The sequence below is a fragment of the Bison bison genome, unplaced genomic scaffold, assembly GCF_000754665.1.
Source record: "Bison bison bison isolate TAMUID 2011002044 unplaced genomic scaffold, Bison_UMD1.0 scf7180017864192, whole genome shotgun sequence".
NCBI classification, from domain to species: Eukaryota; Metazoa; Chordata; class Mammalia; order Artiodactyla; family Bovidae; genus Bison; species Bison bison.
Window position 1 is genome coordinate 3,934,421 of NW_011494764.1, and position 11,918 is coordinate 3,946,338.

Sequence of the window (11,918 nt, forward strand, 5' to 3'; positions counted from 1 at the left end):
CACCTAAAGCTGCTTCCTGCTCTGCTGTCCCTAAGTCCCTAAGACTGCCCAGGAACTGTGAGGGGTGCCCTCCCTGAACAGGAAACTCTGGGCCTGAGTCTCTCCCAGTATTCCCAAAGGCCTGGCCTGAGCTGGAAGCTTGGTTGTGAACAGTTCTAGAGCAAGCACCCTCCCTGTCAGGAGGTACATTAGGTGAGCGGAGGTGGGGCAGGTTTGCTGGGTGGACACTACAGCTTGCTTCCCCTGGGTTCAGCAGGAGGCGAACCCATAGCAGCCAGGCTGTAGGAGCACTGGGAACCCTAGACCCTCCCTCCTGACCTCACCTTGGAGCCATATGGGCCCTCCTGGCTTAGCCCTGCTGTCCCAAGGTGGCTTTCATTTCACGGTAACCCTGTGAGGATTAGAACCCAAGTCTCTCCTTATTGGGAGCATGGACCTGCATGTGTCCCCTGCCTGCTTCCTCACCTGCAGGATTATCTGCCCTTGGGGATGTTATCGCCCTTGGAGGTGCTTTCTCCTTGTTGGCTGTGTGACTGGGCGCAATTCCTTACCGTCTCTGTGCCAGTTCTCTCAATTTAAAATGGGAATAATACTCCCTGCACAGGAAGTGCTTAGAACAAGTCTGGGAACTGGATGTTGTTCCTGGTTGCTCTCTCTGTGTCACTCAGTGTCCCTAGATCCCAGCTGGGGAAAGAAAGCAGTTCACCGGAAGGCCCGACTGCTGCACGTTCTGTCCCTTGGGGCCTCCTCAGGCCTTAGAGCCTGGCATCCAGCAGGCCTGGCTGTGCATCTTGGTCAGTTCCCTCACCTCTTTGAGCCTCAGCTTCCTCATCTGTAAGATGGGGTGACCACAGAAGCCCACTGCAGAGCACCTGGGTGCCCACGCGTATATTCCCCCCAGCTCTGCAGGTCCTGAGCGAACCCTCTGCCTAGACAACAGCAGTAGAGATCTGGGGGACGAGGCCAAAGGGTCTCCCAGGCTGGCAGGTGATAGAAAGCAGGCTGAGTGGTCGTCACACACGCAGCCCTGCTGGCCGTAAGACCAAGATGGCCAGGTCATGGAGTAAGCCTGAGCACCCTTGTGTCATGACGGCCCTCGGAGCACAGGCCCACTGCTGCAACTAGAGAGCTCAGTTCACACCCCACACCGGAGACTGTGAGACCACCTTTATTAGGCCAGGAGTAGCCATGGGTACAATCTACGGAGTGCCTTCCCATACCAGGGCCTCCAGCATCACCAGGGCCCCCGGACCAGCACCACCCCGGCACCTCTGAGTATGCTCTGCTTACACCCACCTGCCCCTCCTTGTCTCAGTGAGAAGACCTGCTCCCACCCCACCCAAGGAATCCTGAGAGGAACAGTCTCCCTAGGGAGGGTCCTGGAGTGAGCTCTGGGGGCCAGGGGACATGAATATAAATATATAGGCTGTGTGTATATATTATATAAACGTATGTATATATGTACATGCACATCAGGAGGACAGGGGTTCTTGTCCCAGGATGGAGACTCATCCCGGTCCAGGCCTAACCCAGCTCCTCCCTGGAGGCATGGCCGTCTGGGGGCACCTTGAGAAGCATCTGCCAGGCAGCCCAGGGGCTACAGGACATCACTTGAGGTCAAGTGTCCAGGTGTTCGGGACATACAGGGACTGGGTCTGGCGGGCACGACGTGGCGTGGTGTTGAGGGCCTCCACGCTCCTGCGGCTGGAGTGCACCACATCCGCCACGAACCCGGTGCAGTCGCTGCACACGTCCTTCATGACACAGCCGTGGGTGTACATGTGCGGGAACTCCTCCTCCACGTTCCGCCACTGCAGCCCTTGCAGGGATCTGGGGCAAGACAGGGCCGTCAGGGGTCTCTGCCCGAGCCTCTGCGTCCCCTACACCCACGCCAGGCAGAGCAAAGCCACCCCACAAAAGCCCTTCCTCTGGAAGAACTGGGACTCTGGGCTCTGAGCACTCTGCCCTCCTCCTTCCCCAGCAAAGAAACCCCCGCCCAGCTCCCGGCCCACCAGGAACATCACCAAGGGCAGCACGCACTGGAAGGCGTCTCTTCTCTGTGTTGGTGTGGTTTTGGCAGTTGACATCCTCTGAGGACTCTCAAAGCCCAGTGTGTAGACAGGGATGTGAGCAAACTTCTTAGAAGGCATCTTCATCTGCAATACAGAGAGACACTCCAGGCACCCCACTCCCCCGAAAAAAGGCCACCTGCCCGGCCAGCAGAGGACCCTGCCTGAGGTCACTTGTTCCCACATGCTCACTGGACGCCCCTTCACGCCTGGTGTTTGAAGGCATGGTTCCCTTGCCTTGTAGAGCAAAGTGTGCCTTTTTAACATGCCAGGGGTAGCCCAGTGGCCTGTATGTAACCATCACTTAACATTGAGAGGGGTCATAAAAGGCAAGGGTTTGAAAATCGTGGTGGTAAAAACCCCTCAAGCAGATGACTATCTCTGGGATAAAGGAGAGGTAAAGGAGTGACACCCGAATTGCACCCCAGGTGTACACAGACACCACAAGCTGCTGCATCTAAAACGAGCCCTTCCAAAAACACTCAAGGACTGTGGTGCTGGAAGGAGACTTTAGAGAAGAGTTTCTTGGCATTGGGATACTAAAACAATATTTGTTTAAAAAAAGAACCATCCACAGGGTCTTTACACTGCAGTCTTGGGCAGTGTAGGAGTGGGTTCTTCCTGGAAGGAGAAGATGAAAGAAGTGACTAGTGAGGGGGGTCATCAGACTCGAGATAGCAGAGCCTCTGTCAACCCCCGACCTCATTCCCGGACAACCCAGCCAGGCTGCAGGACGCTCAGGACATGGGGCCTCGCTCTGACCCCAGGTGGTCCTCACCTTTATGCTACAGGAGTTGCAGACGGCTCTGGAGAGGAAAGAAGAGGGTTAGTAGGGTCAGCTCAAGGGGTCTAGCATGCAGGCCAGGCCAGACTGTTGCCGCCTTCTGCTTGCCCCCTGGCCACATCAGTGTTTTACTCTCATTTTACTCCCAAATCTTGCTTTTCTTTTTATTTAGCTCCACACACAAAATACTCCTTCCTTTCAGGCTCTTTCTGGGGACCAAGGATCTGCAGTGGAGGGTGCCTGACTTCCCCCACACATGAGCACTGCTGCAGCCAGAGGGCCGTCAGGTGACATGCCCAGCTTTAAGCAGTGAGTAACGTTTATTTCCCATCCACATGTGATTTCAAAAGTACATGCCTTTTTATTGTAAAAATTCAAACACTAGAGAGAATTTTAATTTAGTCATGAGTCCTCTCCTGTATAGCCCATTCTGGAGATGCTCCCTACTAGCACACTTTCCATGCTCCAGATCTAAGCATAAATGAATAAAAACATACATTTAAAATAAGAGTACAATAAATGGAATGGGGTATCCTGTGTACTATCCTATAAAGATACACCAGGGTTCTTCTCCACATCAGTGCAAACTGTCTAAATTCATTTTTTAAAACAAGGGACCATATACTCTTAGAGGGATGTCCCATACTTAATCTGCCATCAACAGACCTCTGTATTCATTTGATTTGATTTCACTGTGGTCAGGGAACATACTGTGTATGATATGAATCCTTCCACATTTCTGAGACCTATTTTATGACCCAGAATACAGTCATGTTGGTGAACATTCCATGTGTACTTGACAAGAATGTACATCCCATTGTACAGATTAGTTTCTGTAAACATCACGTAGGTTCAGTTGGTGATGGTGTCATTCAAATCCCCTATACCCTTAGTTTTTCATTTCTATAATTATAACCATGGATTTAGCTATTTTCCCTTGCCGTTCTGTCAACGTTTTGTTCCATGTATCTTGAATCTCTTGATAGGTACAGAAAGTGTTCAGAATTATTTCCTCCCTCTATCACCATGAAATGAACTCCTTTAACTCTGGTAATATTCTTTGCTCCATATTCTACTTTGTATGGTATTAACATACCAACTCAGGCTTTCTTTAGACTACTATTGGAATGGGGTATCTTTCTCCATCCTTCTTCCAATCAATGTGTGTCTTTTATTTAAACTACAGGTCATAGGAATTCCCTGGTGGCCCAGAGGTTAAGACTCCACACTTCCAATGCAGAGGGTGTGCATTTGATCCCTGGCAAGGGAACTAAGATCCCACAAGCTGCATGGCACAGCCAAAAAAAAAAAAAACAAACCAAAATACACGACTTATAGACAGCAGATTGTCTTGCTTTCTTTAATCGATATGGGAAACTCTGTCTTTTAATTGGCTTGTTTAAGCCATTTATGTTTAATGTAATTGTTGATACAGTTGGGTTTAAGTCTGTCATCTTGGGATTTGTTTTCTTTCTGTTGTGTTTGTTCTTTTTTCCTTTTTCTGCTTTCTGTATTGAGTATTTTTTTTTATGATTCCGTTTTATTGGGTTGGCCAAAAAGTTTGTTTGGAAAAACCCAAATGAACTTTTCAGCCAATCCAGTATATTCTTTTTGACTTAAAGGCTAATTCAGTGGTTGTGTTTGGGCTCACAGGATCATCTTTAACTTATCACAGTTTCCTTCAAGTCATATTTTACCATCTAATGTACAGTATAAAAAACTTATAACAGTGTATTTCTGATCCTCACTTTCAGTCTTAATGATATTGTTAGGATGTTTTTACTTATACATCTGTTAGAAGCCCCAAAATACATTTTTTATTACTTTTTTGCACTCCTAATAAACTTTGTTTGGATGGCAGACTGAATTTTACCTTGCTGGGTGCTAGATATTGGCTTACCGTTTTTTTCTCATTTATTTATTTTTGGCTGTGCTGGGTCCTCACTGCTGCATGGGCTTTTCTCTAGTGCAGAGAGTGGGGCTCACTCTAGCTTCGGTGCACAGGCATTTCACTGCAGTGGCTCCTGTTCTTGCGGAGCCCAGGCCCCAGGGCACGTGGGCTTCAGTAGTTGCAGCTCCCAGGCTCTAGGGTGCAGGCTCAATAGGTGTGGCACATGGGCTTAGTCGTTGTGTGGCAAGTGGGATTCTCCCAGATCAGGGATCAAACCCATGTCTCCTGCCTTGGCAGGCAGATCCCTTACCAGTAAGTCATCAGGGAAGCACTGGTTTAGCTTTTAAGGAGGCATAAGAAGAGAATCTTTCATGTTGGGAGAGTTACATCTTAGCAGCTACTGCTCCTAGTGCTCTTATTCCTTTGTGTACATTCAGATCTCCATCTGGCATCATTTTCATTTTGTGCAGCAGGCCTCGTTTACCATTTGTTCCAGTATGGGTCTGCTGGGGGCTTTCGTATTTCTCGAAGTGTCTTTACTTTTGCCTTTGTTTTTGACACAAATATTCTTGTACAGAATTCTAGACTGACCACTTTTTTCTTCTTTCAGTACTTTAAAGACGTTGTTCCACTGACACCCTGCTTGTAGTGTTTCGATGAGAAATCTGCAGTCATCTTTATCTTTCTCTATACACAACATGTTTTTTATTTGCTGACTGAATTTAGGAATTTCTGTCCTTGTATTTTTCTTTATCATTGGTTTTATCATTGATCAATTTGATTGTGTGTTTTGGTGTGATTTTATTCATGTTTCTTGTGCTTGGGGTTCAGTGAGTTTCTTGTGGGTTTATAGTTTTCATCAAATTTGGAAAACCTTTTTAGCCATTATTTCTTCAAATACTTTTTCTGTCCCCACATCTTTAGGGACTTTCTTTACAGCTGTATTAGGCTTCTTAATGTTACCCCACAGCTTGCCAATGCCATTTTCAATTCTTTTTTTCTGTGTGTTTTATTTCAGATAGTTTCTACTGCTGTATCTTCAAGTTAACTAATCTTTTCTTCTGTACATTACTCTAAATGTCTAATCTGCTATATATCATCCAGTGTAATTTTTTTCATCTCATACATTTCATGTCTAGATGTTTGTTACTTCTTTATATCTTCCATGTCTTTAATTTTTTCAAGGTATAAAATGCAGTTCAAAAATTTTAATGTCCTTATCTGCTAATCCTTTAATCTGGGTCAGTTCTCCATGATTTGATTGGTTTTTCTCACCATGGGTCATGTTTTCCTGCTTCTTGACATGCCTGATAATCTGCAATTAGATGACAGGTGTTTTATCTGGCTTGATGCTGGGTATTTTTTTACTCCTATTCTTGAGTTTTATGGGCTTCCCTGATAGCTCAGTTGGTAGAGAATCCACCTGCAATGCAGGAGACCCCAGCTGAATTCCTGGGTTGGGAAGATCTGCTGGAGAAGGGATAGGCTACCCACTCCAGTATTCTTAGGCATCCCTTGTGGCTCAGCTGGTAAAGAAGCCGCGTGCAATGCGGGGAGACCTGGGTTCGAACCCTGGATTGGGAAGATCCCCTGGAGAAGGGAAAGGCTACCCACTCCAGTATTATGGCCTAGAGAATTCCATGTATAGTCCACCGGGTCACAAAGAGTCGGACACAACTGAGCGAATATATGTAGACACATAGACTTGAGTTTTATTCTAGGAAGCAATTAAGATCCTTGGGAATAGTTTGGTCTTTTCTGGTCTGACTTTGATTTGTTAGTTCTGGAGCAGCACTCAGTCTGCTGCTGCTGCTGCTAAGTCACTTCAGTCGTGTCCGACTCTGTGTGACCCCATAGACCGCAGCCCACCAGGCTCCCCCGTCCCTTGGATTCTCCAGGCAAGAACACTGGAGTGACTTGCCATTTCCTTCTCCAATGCATGAAAAGTGAAAAGTGAAAGTGAAGTTGCTCAGTTGTGGGGGCGCTTATTCCTGGTAGTGAGGCAAGACTTTTTTGTGATTCACTCAGCAGCCCGTTGAGTCACAACTTGCCACCTTGGTTGGTGGGAACAGACACTATTCCTGGTATTGCTCCTTTAAATCTGTAGGACAGGGTCAGTAGACTTTTCCTCTAAAAGCTCAGATAGTCAACATTTTAGGTGTGACTAAATGAATAATAAACAAGTGGGTGTGACTGTGTTGTAATAAACTGTATTTCTAAAATAGGCAGTGGGCCAGGTTTCCACAGCCTCAGTCATTTCCTTCATGTTTGTGCTGATCAGAACTCTGAATATCCAAGGAGAACCTTGTGAAGGTCTCTGAGACCTGCTTCCTGGAGAACCCTCTCCCCTCTGGAGATCTGTGCTGTGAACTCTAGCTGCCCGGGTACCCCTGTTCTCAGCTGTACCTCCTCCACCGCAGGAGCTGAACAGGCCTGAGTCCAGAGCTGAGGCAGTCGTAGGACAGAGCTTACCCTGTCTGCTTTCTGGTACTTGCTTCAAACCTGATTGGTTCTTGAGAACCAATGTTTTATGTCTTTGCATCTTTTTTTTTTTTTTTGGCCGTTTCCTGTGGAAAATGCCTGTTCTGCTTCCTATTACCCAATCTTGGATGAAAGTGGGGGCCCCTCAGTTGTTAAATTAAAAATTTTGTTCCTTGGTTGCACTGGTCACCGTGCCTGATGGAACATGCCCCAAACCACAGGAAGCCCTACTGGACAGAAAGCAAGAGGCTTCCTACCTCCTTCCCCTGTGAATTCACAGCCAAGGTGCGTACAGAAGGCTCACCTCTTGCAAAAGAGACAGGAGGGTGGCCATGACAACAGCGGGAACTTGGCTCGGCAGCAGCAGCAAATCTGTGAGGAGAGCCTGGTTGGAGCCCAGTGTTGTCCCAAACTTGCCAGGCCCAGCCCTGCCCACACCTACCCCCCACCCAGCTCCTCACCTTCCCCTTCTTCAGACTGCTGAAGAGCTCCTTGTTCTGCAGGAACTTCTCCATCTCTGCCTTCACCAGCACACGGCGCACGTCCATCACCTCCTCTACCGTCAGAGCCAGGCTTTCCACGGGGTGGCTGAACTCCTGGGACAGGAGGCCTGTGGCATTGGTCTCAGGCTCTCAGGACATCTCCACAAGTTCCCCACTTCCCTGAGGACTTGGCATTTTCCTGGCCTCAGTCCAGGCAAGCTCCCCAGAACGCCCATGCCTGAGACTGTACTGCTCCTGGGATACTCCTATAGGCAGCTCTCTGACCTGGGCCCAACAACTCAACTGGCAGCCAGCCCCTCGATGACCTCATTGCTCACATAACCCTTCAGCACATCCCACCTATGTTCATGATGCTACCCAGACCTGAACCATCTGCCTCCAACCTTGTTGCTCACCTGAAAACACCCCAGGACAATCAAAGTCACCCAGAGTCCCCAGGCCCACTGCCTCCCTCCTGGAACCCCCACCAGAGTGCCCTCCTGCCCCCCACCTCACTCCTCCTAGAACCCCAACACCCCTGCACCCCCTCCTGCCCCCAGCCTCCTGGAACCCCCAACCACCGCACCCCCTCCTCTTTCCCAGTGCTATCCATCCACTGCCACTCTGGGTCTGTTGGTCCGTTGGATGCTCCTGTCCACCTCGTCATAACCGCCTGGCCCTCTGGGCTGTCGTGGTGAGTATACCCTGTTCTGCCCCAGGAGAACAGTCCTGTGTTCTTAGCATAGAATTTGACTTCTCAAAGGGTCACTTCCTCTTCTATGAAGTAGGGTATTTCAGCTCCACTAAGAAGATGCAGTGTCTGGCACCAGAATCAAAATGTTAGCTACGAAGACCAGGTGGCATGGGAGGCACCAGAGGATGTGGAAGTGGATGGTGTTTGTGGTCAGATTTTCTCCTGTTTACACTTGTTGGTCAGCTGCTACTGTCTGGCATGGGGTGAATCTGGGACCTTGTGTTCTCTCCTCTCACCTGAAGCATCCAGGTCTCTTGGCTTCTGATTAGTGTTTCCTGTAGCCTGGTGGTGCTGTTTATATGTGAACAATTTCCCTCTAACCTTACAGATGTTACACTCACTGTACACATTGCCAAGAGATCTCAAGTTGGGTGCTCAACAGATTGGGTTGAGGCAAGGTCATCGCAGTTCAGGGGTTTGATAGCCAAGCCTCTTGGAAAGCTCTCGAGTCCTGAGCTGGAGAAAGACTCATGAGACTTGCTATTCAACACATGCCCCCTGATTGCTTGACATCCCTCCCTTCAAGAGGTGGTCCTGGGACTTCCCTGGTGGCCTAGAGGTTAAGAATCCACCTGCCAATGCAGGGAACAAGGCTTTGATCCCGAGTCCAGGAAGATCCCACATGCCACAGAGCCACTAGGCCCATGTGCTGCAACTGATGGGCCTGCACTCTGCGACTGCTGAAGCCCATGCACCTGGAGCCTGTGCTCTACAGCACGAGACGCCGCTGCAGTGAGAAGCCCTCACCCCACAGCCAGGGAGCAGCCTCTGCTCGCCGCAACTAGAAAAAGCTGGCATGCAGCAACAAAGACCCGGTAGAGCCAAAAATAAATAAAATAATAAAAAATAATAACATCTTTAATAAAGAATCCATCTTTAAAAAAGGGGGACAAGCCACAGGGCAACTAAGCCCTCACATCACGACTACTGGGCCCACTACTGTGCTCTGGAGCCTGCCCCACGACTAGAAAAGCCGCGTGCCGCAAGGAAAGACTCCGCATGATGCAAGGAGGATCCCGAGGGCAAGGAGGATCCCGAGGGCAGCAACCAAGACCCCACACAGCCAAATAAATAAACAAGACATAGTTCCCTAAGTAGGACTTAGTGACTGACTTGTATGGAATGGTAAGGTGGAATTGACAGTGTCAGTCCCGAGAATGCGTCATAAAGACACGAGCTTCCCTCTGCTTCTCAGATGGCTCACTTAGGGGAGCCACCTCATGAGGGTGCTTCACCTGGGACGAGCTGGGGCCCCGCCCACAGCCAGGGGAGGAGTTTCCTAGGAAGGGTCTTCCAGCCCAGGTCAAGCCTCCAGGTGAGACGCAGCCCTGCCACTGCAGCCCCATGGAGGCCAGTTCCGGGCTCTGGACCCAGAAAGATGATGAGATGGTAACTGTGCTGTTGCAGCTGCTAAGTGAGGGGTGATTTTATATGTGGCCAGATTCCTAATACAGGACTCAAAGGGTAAAGCATGCCCTTCAGTTGGGGAGTATTACAGTAATATGACCTTGACTTTCCAAAGCCTTTGAACATCCGTTCTCACTTGAACCTCTCGGTAAAACCTCAATGAATCAATAATGACAGCCACCCTCTGGACCCCCCTCCACATGCCAGCAAGGTGCCCTGTGGCCCTGCAGGCACTCCGTTCGGCTCAGGTCCAAGTGGGAGCCTCAAGATGTCAGCAATTGTTAGTTCTTCATGATTACAGGTCAGACAAAATTCACAGGTGAGGGAACTGCAGCACAGAGACGGAAGGGCCCGGAGCCAGAGTTGAGACCTGAGAAAGTGCTGTCCAGTGTCACCATGCTGCCTTCTCATGTGCCCTGACCCTGAGAGTTGGGACTAGGCTGTGCCCTTAGCAAGGTCCTTCTCTGGCCTGGGCTGCAGTGCCCAGAAGGCCCAGGAGGTGGCAGCAAAGACCAACCTTCCCAGGCATCCACTGAGAGGGCCCCACCACTCCTGAGCCCACAAGGGGCACTCCCAGTCCCCTCTCGCTGTCCCCCACCCCGGCCACCCTGCACCACAGTGCTTCTGTCACTCACCAGCCACAGGTGACTGGCGTCCGGGGCCGCGGAGGCCCCCTGCCTGTCCTCGACTGAGCTCATGTCACTGCGTGGTAGGGAGCTGGGGTCAGGCTGGGACTGGACACTGACGGGGAGGGAACCTGGAGGAAGAGACAGGGGCTGTCAGGACAACCCGCAGCAGCTCTGGTGTCGCAGGGCTGTGCTAGGCACGAAGAAGCAGCAGGTGGGATGGCAACCCCAGGCCTCAGCACTGTGGGACCAGCTAACCTAGAGTGGCCGGCTGACCGACGGGAAGGGACGGGGCTGTGACAAACCGCAGGGGACTAGTCCAGTCCAGAGTGGTGTGCATGCTCTCTGGGCCCCTTTCCACTGACAGGAAAGAAAAAGATGAGAACGGTCTGTCAATCCATCCATTGGTCCAGCTGTCTTTCTACAGACCAATATGGCAAAGTTAATATCTCTAGGTAAAAGAATTGTGAGGACTTTTCTGAAGTTTTACACTGGATATGGATTACTACTTTAGCAGAGTTTTAAAAGGTGGGGCGTGGCTGCCTGAAGTGATAAATGTCCCTCTGGCAGTGCAAGCTCCCTCTGGAGCAGCAGGACCTGCAGGAAGGCATCCAGGGAGGGAGAGGCCACGTACCTGGCTCCAGGGGGCTCGGCCTCCAGGACTGCATGCTGCCTGCTCGCGGCCGGGACAACTCCAGGCCTCCGGGGGGCTGAGGGGCCGGCTGCAGACCAGAGGTCACCTCACTCCGGAGCTGCACCAGGTCATGCTCAGAGAAAGAACGATCTCGCTTCAGCGTCCCCTCTCCGCACGGTGACTCTTCCTCCTATGGACACATCAGCCCAGCAACACCCTGTCCACCCTCCTGTGGACAGTCCAGTCTAGCATCACCATGACTGCTCTGCCCCAGTGCCTCCTGCCTGTCCCTGGACCAAGGCGTGGGGTGCACAAACTGACAGCTATGCACTACCCTGGCCAGGGGAGACATGCTTCAGAAGCCAGCCCCTGGCCTGAGATCCCTGGAAAGTCCTGGAGATGACAGGCCTGGGGTCACGTGGAGACAGCCCTCAGCCTGGTCTCCAGGGTCAGAGGGCAATGCAGCCAGGGTGGGGAGTCACGCTGGGACCTGTAAGCTTTGCACCTCCAAGTGTGGCTGCCCAGCCCAGGAGGACATGGTTCTCCATTTCATCCTTTTATGTGCTGAGGCAACAGTGGCTCAAGGCCACTGTCTCAGTCACCCTTGTGAGTGACCAAGATGGGAGAGGGTGCCTGAGCCCCGCCACGCTTGTCCCCAGTGCAGACGCAGCCCCACAGCAGGACACAGCTTCACAGCAGGGTGCAGACAGGACCCCGAGCAGAGGGCCCACAGCTGGATGCTGCACCCTGGCTGTGTTCAGTTCCCCAGAACCTCCTTCTCTTTCCTCCT

General features: G+C 50.7%; 1 protein-coding gene across 6 annotated transcripts in view; it reads right to left on the bottom strand.

The window, feature by feature from the left end:
* Nucleotides 1–1,152: 1,152 nt before the first annotated feature.
* The window catches only part of SPIRE2 (spire-type actin nucleation factor 2), a 20,541-nt gene continuing 9,775 nt past the window's right edge, over nt 1,153–11,918 (bottom strand). The window contains exons 8-15 of one of the 6 annotated variants that reach the window (XM_010843932.1): nt 11,129–11,318; nt 10,753–10,854; nt 10,504–10,625; nt 7,687–7,821; nt 7,530–7,597; nt 2,848–2,875; nt 2,041–2,156; nt 1,153–1,830 (exon numbers count right to left, since the gene is read on the bottom strand). In XM_010843932.1, coding sequence (XP_010842234.1) covers nt 1,608–1,830; nt 2,041–2,156; nt 2,848–2,875; nt 7,530–7,597; nt 7,687–7,821; nt 10,504–10,625; nt 10,753–10,854; nt 11,129–11,318 — 984 coding nt within the window. In that variant the 3' untranslated portion in view covers nt 1,153–1,607. Of the gene's footprint in view, nt 1,831–2,024; nt 2,157–2,847; nt 2,876–7,482; nt 7,598–7,686; nt 7,822–10,503; nt 10,626–10,752; nt 10,855–11,128; nt 11,319–11,918 lie in introns of those variants that run through there. The other 5 variants (XM_010843931.1, XM_010843934.1, XM_010843933.1 and 2 more) reach the window with 5 other exon arrangements.